The sequence below is a fragment of the Macaca nemestrina genome, chromosome 1, assembly GCF_043159975.1.
Source record: "Macaca nemestrina isolate mMacNem1 chromosome 1, mMacNem.hap1, whole genome shotgun sequence".
In the NCBI taxonomy this organism is placed as follows: Eukaryota; Metazoa; Chordata; class Mammalia; order Primates; family Cercopithecidae; genus Macaca; species Macaca nemestrina.
The window spans coordinates 67,815,980-67,831,323 of record NC_092125.1 but is presented as its reverse complement, the minus strand read 5'-3'; the positions used below and the strand labels follow the sequence as shown (position 1 = coordinate 67,831,323).

Genomic DNA, 15,344 nt, shown 5'->3' with positions numbered 1-15,344 from the left:
GCTGTTGCAGATGTCCCAGGGAGCAAGGCTTAGGCCAGGAGGGCCGAAGTAGATTCTGATTATTATTGGAAGGGGGAGCTGACCGAATTTGCTGATGGAGTGATGAGGTTTGAGACACTGAAGTCTGAGATGACTTCACTAGCCACCTTCCTGAGCACACATTCTAATAAGCCAAGGCTCTAGGGCAGATGAGTGCTCTGATGTAGGAGGATGGGCGCAGGGAGAGAGGAAAGGTGTGCACACAGGGGAGGCTGAGGGGCTCAAGTCACAGTACCATACCCTTTTAATCTTAGCTGGACCCTGATCTGGCCTCAGGCTCTATTTTAGGCTACCTGACTGAACAAATTGGGTTCTGAAGTTCCAAAGTTTGTGCCTAGAGCCCTAGAGTTCTCAGGGGACTGGATCCCCACTTGGAAATGATCAGTGTCCCTCAGGAGTGAGGCTGGCTGGGCCGCTCTTGGGGGTCTGCATAAACAGCTTCCTGGACTTTGCCAGGAGTGTGGGGGAGAGCCAAGCACAGCAATTGGCATGTCCCTCCTGCGAAGCCAAACCACTCCAGGACCTGCCCAAGCCTGTGAAGTCTGAGACACCGAATGTGTATTTACCTGGGCTCATGGCCTCAGATAAAGGGAGGGGGGTGGATTTAAGGAGCCCTAGCTACTCATGGTGAGGCCCACCGCACACCTGCCCTGCCTTGTCTCCTCTGAGGATCTGGGATTGCAACACCTTGCTCTCTTCTGCTGAGTTAATTATTAATGAGTTCTTTGTCACATTCTCTGGTGATGGGCAGAGGGCGAAAGTTTCCTGAGAGCTCTGACTGAGTTCAGGGAGTTGGGGAAGTGGAGAGAAAGAGACCACCAGGTGGGAGAACTGAAAACACAGGCGTGTCAGTGTCCGAGGTGACCTTTCTCTGTGGGGGACTTGAGGGAGGTCTCTTTGTGTTGAAGAGACACTGCTTCTACTGACCCTTACTTGCTGACTTGAGCTAGATTTCACTGGAATGCTTACAGGGGGCACGACTCTAACATTTATTGGAATATCAATTATGCATCAACTTGCATCAACAACTTACTGCCCACTTTGCTAATTACATAGTTTCTTCTGCCTACCTGAACTTATGCTAAATTAGAATCTGAGGGTTAGAAATGCCCAATTTAATCCACAAAATTCTACATTTCCCCCTTAAGGGTCTTCAAGCCGATTTCTTGGACATAACCCTCCAATGGTAGAGAACTTTCTGTTTAGGAGACACTGACGAAGTGGAATAGGTAGTTAAGAAGTTCCTTTAAATAGCAACTTTGAGGTCCTAGCATTCCAAAACGGTGCCAGTACAGGCTCTCCAGGGCCAAGATATGGACTGGGTGGCCCTCCAGGTTTCCCTAAAAGTTCTCCAACTCTAACCTGGGGGAAAGAGTGTCCTGTGAGACCAGCCTCTCAATTTGGACCTGCCACGTCCATTTACAGTGGCTGGAAGCCCAGGAGCCCTGAGCAAGGAGCCCACAAAGGAAGCTGTGTTCTCAGGCCTGGCAGGAGGCCAGGGAAAGTCTGTTTTGACTTTGTCAGTCTAGCTATGCTTCAGCCTTTCCTTCCACCACTTGTGGTCAGGTCTGTTTTCTGGCCCTCCAGGCGGGCATTCCTGCCCAGGGAGGGAGGGGCTAGGAGACTAACCCTCCCCACAGGTGGGAGGAGTGACTCACAGGCAGTTACCTGTCCCAGGGCTCCCTGCCAGCTCTGTGGAAGGAGCTGGAGGGGAGGCATTTAGAGTTACTCTGCTCATTTCTCTTAAGCTTTCCTTGGATGAGTTGAGCTTTGAATCCTTCCTGATGAACCTTGCCTTTTGAGGATCCTCCAAATTCCCCAAGAAGCTGGGATTTTTCATTTTTTTTTTCCCACTGGGGAGGGGAATGGTACTTTCCAGGGTCCTGGATGTTTGGGTCTTCTCACCTTCCAGCCCAGTGACATGTCTGGGGCTTTAACTCTCTATATAAGCCCTAATCTTTGTGTTCTCTGCCGGATCTTCTGTCTGGGGTGGTCCAGGTCACAAGAAGAAGCTGACCCCTGCTGGCCTTGGGAAAATGAGGAGTTCATTGCCTGGCACAGATGCAAGGGCCCTTCCCCACCCTATGAATCCTGGTCTCTGATGATCACTTACATGTGCCTGGTGCCGTTTGTGGTGCCCCTTGCAGCCCCCACAGGGAGGCGGGCATTGTGGAGCTTACTGCAAGGCCTCTAGGACCAACCAACCAACCCACTTGCCCAGTCCTGTCCTGGGAGGTGGGGGTGCAGTGACGACAGATGGGTGTGACGGCTGCCAGATTCCTGAGGCCCGCCCTGCGGTGGGGCTACACCCAGCCAGGGAGTCTCCAGAGGTGAGGCTGTTGTTTAAAAACCTGGAGCCAGGAGGGGAGACCCCCACATTCAAGAGGAGCTTTCAGGCGATCTGGAGGAAGAACGGCAGAACACACAGTGAGGTAGGTTACCTGTCTTTACCTGCCTGGTGGGGGCCGGATGGGGTAGGAGAACTGTATCTCTGGGTGCCTGGGGCCTGGTTGCAGGACCTGATTTATTCCTCTTCCTGGGAGCTCACTCAGGTGAGCTAGGTTAAAATGTCTGCTACAGTTTTGATTGCTTTTTCACATTTGATAAGCACCTCAGTGGCTTAGAGGAAAGCAGGTTCAGATCCGGGGTTGAGCACAAAAGAGAAGTGAAAAGGGTGGGCTGGCCTGGCTCAGAATGTCTACTTCCAGGGGGATTTCCAGTCAGGGGTGGGAAAGCTGAGAAAGCACTGGATGAAAGTCAGAAGATGGGTCTCTCTTAGGCCAATTAGCTGTGGGACCTCAGACCACATGTTCCCTCCCTGGGCCCATGACTCTTTTAGGAGAGGGATTAGAAGGAATGATTTTGAAGCATTAGGATCTATAATTTAAAGATGGCAGGAATGTCCTCAATTCCCCCTCTGCCCCTGCCTTGCCAAGCCCCCAGCCCTCCACCCCAGCCAAAAGAGTTTGTGGCTGTCATTGGAACAGAGTGAACATCCAATTCAAGGCAGAGGGGGTCACTGCATGAGCAAGGGTGGGACATGCTTCCACAAGGCAAGCCTGCCTCTGGGACCCCACAGTGGCTTTCGAGCATCCTTCCCCAGCCTCCTTCAGAATCCTTGCTTTGTGGCCTCCCAGCCCCACCCCTCTTGTCAAGCCCCAGCCCATCATTGAAGACATTTTGGGTTGCTTCCCTTTCAGATGAAATCCTCACTCACTTGTTAAAGACAGCCATACATCTCTCCCTGTTGCATCCCAGCTGCCTGCTTAGCCCAGAATTGTGGGCACACAGCCTCAAACTCTAAGTGGCCCTGGATGGTATTGGAGGCCATGCCCATGGCAGGAGAAGGCTTGCCTCCAGGCTGTCAGCCACTCTGACTCATTCACTTTGGGCTGGGCTGGGTTGAGGCTGCTGGTCTAGGCCCTGAGAAAAGCCAGCCCTCTCAGGGCAGGAACTAGGCCTTGGACCTTCCTACAGCTTTTCTCCTGCAAGGGGTCCAGCCTTTTCCTGCTCCCCACATTGTCCTTATGGCTGTGTGGGGTAGGGCAGGGTCCACACTCCTTCCCATCCATTTTAGAGGAGGAAGCTGGAGTATGGGAGGGGATGGGATTTTCGCAGGGCACCCTGTGAGTCACATGCCACTTGAGAGGGTCTAGAGCTCCAGCATTTTCCAAGCTTTTGGCTACAAATGTATCTGCTGCACCAAGTGTTCTAGATCAGGACCCTACGTAAAGACTTCTGAAAAAAAAACTTGAGTCTAGAAATAGAAAAGAAAAGGGGCTAGTGTGCTCTAGGTGTTTGCAGTGTTGTACTCAGGTTGCTTTGCTCTGTCCTAGGTAAGGTCCTCTCTGGGGATCACCCCATTGGCTGAAGATGAGACCACTCTTCCTCTTGTGTTTTGGTAAGTACCCCTTCCCATCCTTCCAGGCCTGTTATATGGCAGGGAGGCGACAGCCATGGGAGGAGGAGAGTTTACCAAAGTGTGGGCGTCACCTGTCACCTGTAGTCCCTTCAGTTGGGAATACTTGTCTACTGGGGACACCTGTGAGATTTCCCCATTCCTTTGGGCCTTTGGGGGAGAAGATTTTCTGCCACTCTGGAAAGGCTTCCAAATGTCTTCTTATTCTTACCCGAGGGTGGTTTGTGGTTTCCCAAGTGTTCTCCACAGTTTCCCATCCTTTCTCAAGCTTGTTCCAAAGCCTTTGTGGCTTAAGTTCCTATTTTCCAGTGAATTGTAGCTGGGCACTCCCAAAGTGTGGCTGGGGCAGCTTTGAAGATAAAGGAGCAGAATGAACGCAGGCCTTTCTGAATGCTCCGCCAAGGGCTCAGCAGTCAGCCCTCCGCTGGGCTGCTCACAGAGGCCACGATGCAGGTAGAAAGAGCCGCGGACCTTGTCGTGATGGCTGAGTCAATATCTCCAGTCTGGTTCTAAAAGCCATATTTTAGGGTCATCTATGGTTTTTGGTTGCCAGTGTTTCTCCTCTCTCCTTTTCAAGTTTTGAGTTGTATAGAATATGAAATCAACTTTTAAAATCTAACAGTATCAATACTGCAATTATTACCACCAGCAGCGAGTGGAAGCTTGAGTGAGGGAGAGGATATAATCTTGCTAATGTCAGCTTCCCTGAAGGACACTGGGGGTGGCCAGTGAGGTCCCTCTCTTTCTGGACTGTACCATCACACATCCGTATGATTTCAGCCTTACCTGGCCTCCTGCATGCCCAGCAAGCCTGCTCCCGTGGGGCCTGCTATCCACCTGTCGGGGACCTGCTTGTTGGGAGGACCCGGTTTCTCCGAGCTTCATCTACCTGTGGACTGACCAAGCCTGAGACCTACTGCACCCAGCATGGTGAGGTAGGCCCTACATCCCAGGACTGGAGGAAAGCGGGATGGGAGGGATGTGTGAGCTGCCATTTGTCCACTGAATACTTAGAATGTACTTGATGTGTGAGCTGCCATTTGTCCACTGAATACTTAGAATGTACTTGGTGTAGGCCAAGCCCTGTGCACTACGTGGACTGGGGAGTGCAGTAAAAGTATAAGGCCAGATCCTTGCCTCTAAGAAATTTACTTGTTAGTTGGGCAAGAGGAAATGTACTCAGAATTAACTAAATAGCTCATTTCTCTCTTATCTCTCTGAGATGACATGGAGTCTTTTCTCAGTCCTTGGGCATGGGCAGGATAGTCTTTCAAGTCTTGGGAACAGGCAAATAGGCCAAACACTGGCCATTTAGGTGTATAGAGCCTCATGTGTTATTTGGTGCTGGGATGTGTGGGCCGAACTGTGTTCTTGCCATGTCAGGAACTGAGCTGTGCCACAGTCAGTGAGATAGATGAGGAAGTGACTTGAACTTCTCCAGCAGGGTCAGAGGCTCAGGTGTAAGTTGGATCAAATCCAGAAACACAACGCTTTGAACTACGACTAACATCACCTGTTAGGCATGGCTTTTATAAACAGCTGTTGTATTTTTCTTCTACATTGTCTCTGGGTCTTTTTTTGTAGGAACTTTGGTTTTCTTTTTGTCTGCCCTCAGCAGGGTGGAATCTTTCTTTACCAAAGTTGAAATCGCTCAGTGTTTTCTTGTCTACCAGCTGCCTCATTCGGCCATTTTGCTTGAACAAGGGAATGGATAAGGGAGTGATTTGTCCCGAGTTGCTGCAGGCTTTGGGGAAAGAGACCTGGGTTATCTGTGGTTTCCCCTTTCCAGGCTGCCCTTGTCTTCTGGGCTGTGGAAGGTGGTATGTGATACGGCCTCTGGGCCTCACTGCCCTTCTAGTCGCTGCATTATCTTGGCTATTTTAGTTACACATGGTATAGGGAAATGACTGGAGGTGCTGAGCAGAGATGGCTGTGGTTTCTGCATCTCACCCACTTGGATGTGGGGAAGCCCATTTGACAGCGTTGGGTAAGATGGCCATTCCTAGCCAGCACTCCCTGTGGGTCTAGATTACTCCATGAGCATCAGGGGACCTGGCAGTATTGAGCTTTTTAGGCAACAGAGTGATTTTGGCTGTTTCCTCCAAATTACAAGCCCATGTCTAAAAATTTCAGGGAGACCTCTGCCGATTTCCTTTCTCAGGCTGACTTGCATTTTGGGAGGGGAGGCAAGGAGAGGTCAGAGGCCCCTCTGTTGGGATGTACCCTCAATCCCAGCCCCATCCGAAAAGTCTCTCCTCCTCCAGGCCTAGGGCTTTTGGCTTCACACTGACCTGCCCTCTGCCTCTCTGATGCCCTGGGAAACCAACTGTCTTCGCTGCTCCTAAGCATCCCCTTGAGAGCAAAACAGGGTGCTTATAAAACAGAAGTCTAGACTTTTGCAACCCTGGGGATGGATAAATCTCCGCTATTTTTCTGCTGTGAAAGCTGAGAAGCACTGGCTCTTTCTTCTTTTTTTTCTAAGGGGGAATAAATTTATCTAGCCTTTTGGAAAGAATAGAGGATGGCAGGGAGTATCGTCTTGAGTGTAGTGTATAGTTTCAGGTCACACCACTTGAGGTGTGACCTTGGGCAAGAGATTACCCCTGTCTAAGCCTTGCTGTCCTTTTCTGTATGTATTAGATGAGATGGTCTTTAGGGTCCCTTCTTTTCCTCAGCATTCTTTGGCAATGAGCCGACTGCTGACAATCAGCATCTCTCCCCCATTTTCCACCTCTCTGTCTTGTTTCATTTCTCTTTCCCTCACTACTACATGCCTACCCTTCCCAAAGGCCATGAGTTCCAGCAATGAAGATAGATACTAAAGGCATAGAGACTCCCTTTTCATTCTCTGGACAGATGTACCCTGAACCCTCTCTGGATGCATTGGTGGCTGCGTGATAAGAATAGAAATTCAGGTTTTAATTCTGTTGAGTTCTAATGTCAGTTTTTAAGTTTGTTTTGTTATTAAATGATACCAACGGCAACTATAATTCATTAACATATCATGTATGTCCTTAGCATCATGCTAAGAGTTTTATATAAATTATCTCGAATAATTCTTATAACACCCCATGAAGTGGCTCTTGTTTTCCCTGTGAACTATTGGGAGGGTTTGGGTGTGTGCTGGGACCTCAGACTTCCGAGAGAAACACATTGTGTATTGAGTTTTCTGAGTAGTTAGAGGTAGGGGGTGTACTGGACAGCCACAGCCGGAAACGAGGCTGGCCGAATGCAATGCTGCATTCCTACTGCCTCTCCCTTCACCCTTCCCTATTACCCCTCTCACCCCTGTCTACCAGTTCCCACTCCCACAGATACACCTCCCTGAAGCCAAGGCCTCTGGTTAGTGCCTCTGTTCTATCTTCATGCAGGGATGACATAGCGAGCCCTGAGCCCCAGGACTAGATCGTTCTTCTGTGCCACATCCTACTGATGTGCCATGAATGCAAGGGCAATGGGGTGGGCATTTATGACCCCTGGACATTTCTGCCTTACTCCCTCCACTCCCTACCCCCAGTTTCAGTCAACTAACACAGGGCGACTCAGCAGAATGGAGTTACAGGAGCAGTGGAGACTCCTTTTAGTTCCAAAATTGTCTCTCCTAGTTCCCTACCTCCAAGTGTGGCTTTTTTTTTTTTATTTGTGGACCAGTCTTAGCCTGTTTTCATGTTACCTCCTCTACCCAATTCTGTCTCAGTTGCTAAATCCCATCGGTCTCAAGGGCTTGCTTCTGTAAATTCCGGGTCCATGTTGCAACCCTGCAATGGACATAGGTCTTGGCCAGCTTTGCCTTATGGCATTTTCTCTGCCTCCCTAACTTTGCCCTTCTGGGCTGATCTGCTTTGATGACCCATTAACTGTCTATGGTTGGGACAAGGCTGTTCTTTACCAAAACGGCCTGAAGTTGTAGTCCCATCACCCTGGCCTCTTGTTTTCTTTCTGCCAGCTCCTAGATGGATTCTAGGAAAACTCACTGCACCATTATTCCCTCAGTCTCAAGGCATGGATGAAAACGTCTGTGATTCTGTGATGCTTCCCTGCCCTCATTTACTTCTGTGCTATCCCTGGGCCTCATTTGAAAAATGGGCTTCAGTGGTTGTCATGAAGACTGCACAAAAGAATGTGTAAAGTGACCACAAACCTGGTGCCTGGCAGATGCAAACTATTCTATCCAACCCTTCTCTCCTGCCCCCCTCCTGGTGGCTGCATCCGCATGCAGAGGCTGCCCCATCTGCAAAGCACACTGCTGAGCATTTCTTCCCTGATCAGGACATGTGTTCACGTACCTCACTAAAATCCACCCATCCCTGGGCTGCCCTCCTCTGTGCCTCTCAAGGTGATTGATGCCAATCTGACTTAGAGTGAGCTGTTGAAGAATCCACAGGCAGTCATGGTTAGTGAAGTCATCCCAGACTGGGGGTGAAGGCTCCCTCTTTCTGGTTTTGGGTCTGACACTAATAACAGGGATGTGACCTTGTGAAAGTCAGGGCTCTTCTACAAACTGCCATTTTTCCGTGTGTGAAGTGAAGGAGTTAGTCAAACTTTGCTGTTTATTCAGCTCTGGCCACTCAGCTTGCTTCTCAGAAACAGCTGGGCTGTGTGTGACCCCGAGAGTCCACTGTCCTCTCTCAGGGCGTGTGAAGGCAGGGGTTGCGCCATGCCCTTCAGTCATTTCCGGGATGGCACACAGTTCTCAAGAACCAGCGGATTAGCTGAAAAGCTTTCTATCCCTGATTTCTGCTCCCGACAATGTCTCCTCCAGTGTTGTGTCTGCTCTCCTAAATGCTTTATTTATCCCCCATTCCCTCCCTTTCTGGGGAAAAACTTAATTACCCAGCTGCCTTAGTAACAGTCTTACACAGCGCATTCCTCAGGTTAATTAACTGTATAAGCCAAACAGCTGTCATTTTTATCTCTTGGAAACAAGCTGAGGAACAGTAGCCAGTTGGAAGTCCCTCCTCTCTAATATGCGCAGGCGTATATGCGTGTAAATGCACTCTTATCCCCCTGCTTGCTGACACACACACTCCAACAACCACTGCCTTTCTTCGTTTGACAATTGTCTGTTTTCTTGATTTTCAGGAAGGCTAATGTGTTGGCAGAGGATGTGTTCATATATGTACTATGATCCCTATCCTCGACCCACAAGGGATTTTGAGCCTGCCTCTGACCCAAAATATCCTCTTTTTTTTTTTGGAGACGGAGTCTTGCTCTGCCTCCCAGGCTAGAGTGCAGTGGCATAATCTCGGCTCACTGCAACCCCTGCTTCCCAGATTCAAGTGATTCTCCTGTCTCAGCTTCTCGAGCAGCTGGGATTACAGGCATGTGCCACCATACCTGGTTAATTTTTCTATTTTTAGTAGAGACGGGGGTTTCACCATGTTGGCCAGGCTGGTCTCAAACTCCTGACCTCAAGTGATCCACCCGCCTTGGCCTCCCAAAGTGTTAGGATTACAGGTGTGAGCCATTGCCCCCCGGCTCAAAATATCTGCTTTCTTTGTTTCCTAGAAGCTCTAAGCATCTCTAAAGCTTCCAGAGCTCTACCATTGGGGGTTTACTCTTTTGGATGAAGCATTACTGAGTTCCTTGTTTAAAACACAGACAACCTTGAGAAAAGCACCATATCAATCTATGACCTAAACCTAAGTTTGCTGAGTATGTTAATCAGAAACTTAGATGTGACTTTTGCAGAGGGACCCACGAGACCCAGAATGAGTCACGTTTTGAGGGGATAGAAGAAAATGGAAAGGGACATTGTAGGGAAAAATTGCTATCAGAGAGAAGCAAAACTTGGGTTGGCGGAATGTGAGATTCTTGGGTCGTAATTGTTATGGGCTAAGGAGTAGGGCTTGTGGGGTTAAAAGCAGAGAAGAGAAATGTGAGATGGGAAGTTCCCAAAGGCAAACCTGGATGGCCTCACAACTTTGCTAGCCTGGCTTCTCACCCCGTTGCTTCTGGGGCCCAGGCCCCTGGAAGCCTCTGGGAACTGTCTTTTAGACCTACTTTGCTGCTTTTCCTGGACATCCACCCACTGCCTGTGCGGCCATATGAGGGGCTGTAGTCATTGCCACTGGCAGGACCTGTAGAGGTCCCTGGCATACTAACCAACTTTCTGCACTCAGGTCCAGGGGACATCCCTCTTTCTGGAGATATCCATACTGGAGTTGAGGTTGCCTTTCCAATGGGGTGGAGTAAGCAGAAGAAGGGAGTTTCTTGAAACCAACTCTGAAATTTTCAGTGGTTGCCGAGTGATTGCTATGTTCCTTCAATCAGAACAGCACCAGTATGCTAGGGAGGTAAAAAAGAAAAGAAGAAGAACAGCACAGGTAGTTTTGGAGTCAGACAAGGTGGGACAAGAGTCTGTGCTTCATGCCTTGCTAACTTTATGGGCTTGGACACATTTCTTATCACTTTCCTAATCTGCAAAATGGGGATACCTACCATTTGTAAATGTAGTATAGGTACCTCCGAGATTTTGGAAGGAGGGACTAAGATAATATATGCACATTGCTCAGGACTGAGGCTGGTGCAGTGTAATTTTTGAGTGTGTAGCATATATCATCTTTATAATCAGCTTCAGAGAGTGATTTCTGAATTTAGTTAGGATGGAAATAACAGCTGTACTGAGTTAAGGCTTTGGTCAAAATTTCACTTCGTGATAAGGAAAAAGACGAAGCTAAAAGTACCTCACATATGGCTATCCTCCCACGCAGTGCCTGCAGTAGGTGCTGACTTTTGATCTTCATTGCCAATATGCATTGACATAGAAATGCAGAGGTTTTTGAACTGCAGTCGGTTCTAATGGAGGCCTGGCTGACCATAGGCCTTGATCCCCTTCTCCCTGTCCATATTGCTGGAAAAAGTGTTTCTCCAGGACAGTATCTGGTGAATGTCTTATTTTTCTCTTGCTTTCTTTGTCTACTTGCTGAGAGTGGCTTTAACTTCTGGGCTGTTGTGCTGGAGTAGGGAAGAATTCTATTAGCATGTTAGAACAAGACGGAACTTTATTATTTCATTCAACCCTTCCATTTCACCAATAAGAAAGTGGAAGTGGAGGAAATGTATTTTCTTGAAGGCGGCTAGATTTTTTTTTTTTCTTTTGGCCCTGGCTGGTGGCCATAACCCGACCTTAGCTTCTTAGATGAACCCAGACAGCCCTCTGGCTTCCTCGTGGGAGGGAGCTGGGCCATACATAATCAGAGCCTGTTTTCCTGTTTTCCCCCAGAATTAGCTCTGTGTTTTGCAAAGGCTCAGAGTTTTTACTTGGGTGTGCCCTCCTTTTCCTCCCATCTCCACCGTGATTCAGGCCCCTGCTGGCTCTTGCCCTCTTGCTCCTTTGCCCTCCCCTGGCTCTCTGGGAGAGTTCATCTTCCAGCCAGACTGCTGAGCTTCTAGAAAGCTCTAGGATAAGGGAGAAGGCCTAGCCTTTCCAGCTGGAGAGCAAGCAGGAGCCAAACTGGCTGGAGGCCTGACAGGCTGAATTGATAATAGTACTGTGTCTCTGAGGTAACACAGCCAGAAGAATGCCGGCCAAATGACCCCAGAGAGGGAGGCAGCTGCAGCAGAGAGCTGCCATCGCTGGAAGAGACGGGGGCACATCACACATGAGAGAAGAAGAGCTTCACACTGAGAATCACACACGCACACGATGCTTACAAATATGTGCACCCTACATATAAGCATACAAGAATAAATCAGAAAGGGAAACTGAGGCCCATAGGGAAAGGATAAATTAGCAGCTTGTCTTCATGTGGGCTTCTGCCATAAATTGCTCTATTTCAGGCTTCTGTCCTGCTAGCTCGTTGACAGGCAGAGCTACTTAAAATACCTGTCTCGCCTGTTGGCTTAGCCTGTCTCCAAGGATTGAGATAAATTCCTCCTTTAGCTATGTTACTGTGATAAGCAGCACGTAGTTTATAAGCCTATGATGCCATCTGATCCCGCCATCAGTGCCTGCACACGTGGAAGGAAGGAGAAGAAGGCATGGGTGCCCCAGATTATCCCCATGAAGACTGAGGGAGGAGCAGGGCAACAAACCCTGGGCATTTTTAGTTGGTTTTGTTTTATAATACTATCTGCTCTCCTGAATATAAAAAGTAATATGTATCCAAGGTATAAAAGTTTAAACAGACTTGGTGCAAGTGGTTCATGCTTGTAATCTCAGCACTTTGGGAGGCCGGGGTGGGTGGATCATTTGAGGTCAGGAGTTTGAGACCAGCCTGGCCAACATGGTGAAATCCCGCCTCTACTAAAAATACAAAAATTAGCTGGGCATAGTGGCTTGTGCCTGTAATCCTAGCTACTTGGGAGGCTGAGGTGGGAGAATCGCTTGAGCCTGGGAGGCAGAGGGTTGCAGTGAGCAGAGATTGTGGCACTGCACCCCAGAGTCTGGGCGAGAGAGTGAGAACCTGTCTCAAACAAACAAACAAACAAACAAAAAGTTTAAACATAATAAAAAATAACAGAGAAGGAAAAAACAAGTTATCTATGATTCCACTACCCAGAGATATCAGGTTGAACTGTATGCAGTTGCCATTTTTATAGGTCAAAATGGGTGAATATCAGCAATTTCATGTTTTCACTTAATATATTGGTATATTTCCTTCCAAATACTTTACATTCCTTTAAATGGAAATATATACATATATATTCACACACACGTATATATTTGAGATTATAATGTATATGCAAGTATATGTGCAGTTTTTTTTCATAAAACATAATATAATCATTTCTCCATGCAATTAATTTTTTTTCTCTAAACAGTGTTTTTAATAGTTACATAATGTCCTGTCGTTTGGGAGTATCAAGGACATTTCCGCAGTCTCCAGCTACTTGTCCCATGGCCCAGGGAAAGAAAGAGACTTGTTTCTGGCACTCTCTTGACCAGGGAAGGGCTGGACCAGCTCCCAGCAGAGCTGGGGAGAAAGCTCTGGTGACAGGCGGCCGGAAGGCAGCTGGCCCTTGTCTCTTCTGAGGACATGTGCTGAGTGCAGGCAGAGGACAGGAGTGGAAAAGTTTGTCCCTGAGAGGCTGGGAAGAGTATAAAGAAGGGCATGCTCCCTGCCAGGGACCAAAATAGGGGTCTGGAGGGGAGTCAGGCTCTAGCAAGGGCCTTCTCTTGCCCAGAAAGGATTATTTTAAGTGCTCAGGTATTTCAGCCAGCGACAGGTCTCCAGTTTCTGTGGTAACTGAGCTGAGTCAGCTGGAGAAGCCCCATTTCTTCCCAAAGTGCTCTCTCTCTGCCTTAGCCTTCCCCATGATAAGCTTCAAGGTCAGACCAAGCCCTTCTTGGGGCTCGCTGCATGAGACAGAGACTGCTACCCTTTAGCATACTTCCCCACATCTTTGCCACTCAACTAGTTTCGAGTAGAAGTGAGAGGATGAAAGAAGGGAGAAAGAGAGAAAGGAGAGGAGGGACCCTTTCTGATGCTGATGGTGGGAATCAGTCAATAGCAAAGCCATGTTGCCTCTTTGTGCCTCAGCATTCTCCTCTGTAAATGGGGCTAATACTACTTATCACATAGGGTTATTGTGAGATTTAAGTAGGCTATTGCATTGAAACTACCAAGGACTCCTCTGCACATGGTTGTACTCCACTTACTATTGATGCTTTATTACCTACTCACTCTTCCACCCCTCCCTTCAAACTCCCTAATTGCAGGAAGGAAGTGCCTAGTAATAATGCTAATGCAAATAGTTGGCCTTTACTGAAAATTTGCTATTCATTTATTCAAGAGGAATTTAGTGAGGGTCTGTTATGTGCTGGGTATTTTTCTAAGCACTGGGAATACAGCAGTGAAGGACTGCAAATTCCTGCCCTCATGGAGTATACATTCTAGAAGGGGGAGGCAGACAATATACAAATAAATAAATTGACAGTAAGTATACAATGTATCAAGTGTAGATATGTAGTATGAAAAAAATATAGCAGGGCAAGGGAATGCATAGTGAGTGGTGGGAGGTGGGGCAATGGGTGCTACTAGATTTTATTTTATTATTTTTTTTTTGAGACAGAGTCTCGCTCTGTCGCCTAGGCTGAGGTGCAGTGGCAGAATCTTGGCTCACTGCAACCTCTGCCTCCTGGATTCAAGCGATTCTCTTGCCTCAGCCTCCCGAGTAGCTGGGACTATAGGCACCTGCCACAACACCTGGCTAATTTTTGTATTTTTAGTAGAGATGGGGTTTCACCACGTTGGCCAGTCTGGTCTCGAACTCCTGACATTGTGATCTGCCTGCCTTGGCCTCCCAAAGTGCTGGGATTACAGGCGTGAGCCACAGCGCCCTGCCAATGGGTGCTACTTTTTAAAGGGCTTATGTGCCAGCTGTTATTTGAGCCTTAAACACCCAAACAATGAATGTTTAATAAAGCATTTTTGGACATGCCAGGGGCACCTCCAAGCACTAGGAAGGGTGATAGTTCTCTTCATTTGCAGAGCGGGTGAGAGCTGGAAAGTGGAGTGGTAAGCAGAGGCCCAGGGAACCAAGACACCTGGCTCCCCTCTTTGCTCTCTCCTGTTGCAGGCAGTGCCAGCTTTGGAGAGGGAAGATGGGTGTTGGGCAGGGAGGTTCTATCACTCAAGGCATAGGCCCCACATATCCACTCAGACTCTTTGGGTCAGTCCTTTGTTCTGGTGAGTGGAGGCTTAGAGGAAAGCAGAGGTACAGGGTGTGTGGAGGGACAGTTTTCCCTACCCAGAAGGACCCGCAGGTCCAGGAGGTTCTTGTCCAAGCCTTGCATCTATTTGTTGGCAAATTTGGAGCCCTGTGGACAGTATTGTTTAAGCTACGCACAGGGTTTGGGATCATGGTTACTCAAAGGAAACAGATTTTATGTGTGTTTTATGGGGGAGCTGAGAAAAGGTCACGTTATCTGTGTGTGTGTGTGTGTGTGTGCGTGCGCATGTGCACGTGTGTGCGTGTGTGTGTGTATGTGTATATGTATGCACATAGGCACAAGCTAAAAGAACAAGGGATATGTCACCTCTATGGCCATGCTGTTTTTCTTGGTGATCCTTGCTTTGCCATGAAACCCATGGGTTTCAGTTCTGGCTCCTGTCTCATTCCAAGAGATAAGCATAGGCCAGGTTATTGGGGACCTCCCCAGTGAGGCTGGTTGGTCTCCTGTAGGTAGGGAATACCAAACCTGAGAAAGATCCTCAAGCCCCAGATGTCACTGCTGGAAGGCCTTAGAGATCATTTGAATGTCGCTAGTATTTTGGCTCCCTGAGGGCAGGGCCTTTGTTTTGTTCCCTATTATAACTCCTGAGCCCAGAGTAGAGTCTGGCACATAGTATATGCTAAATAAGCATTTGTTGGGTAGATAAAAAGCTCTAGCTCAATCCCCACTTAATTTACAGAGGAGAAAGTTAAGCCTAGGAAACAG

At 48.3% G+C, this 15,344-nt stretch overlaps 1 protein-coding gene across 1 annotated transcript in view; it reads left to right on the top strand.

Moving 5' to 3' along the window:
* The first annotated feature begins 389 nt into the window (after positions 1–389).
* The window catches only part of LOC105484900 (laminin subunit beta 3), a 41,499-nt gene continuing 26,544 nt past the window's right edge, over positions 390–15,344 (top strand). The window contains exons 1-4 of the mRNA XM_011746989.3: positions 390–861; positions 2,038–2,471; positions 3,876–3,940; positions 4,739–4,893. Of these exons, the coding sequence (XP_011745291.2) occupies positions 3,913–3,940; positions 4,739–4,893 (183 nt within the window). The 5' untranslated portion in view covers positions 390–861; positions 2,038–2,471; positions 3,876–3,912. The remainder of the gene's footprint in view (positions 862–2,037; positions 2,472–3,875; positions 3,941–4,738; positions 4,894–15,344) is intronic.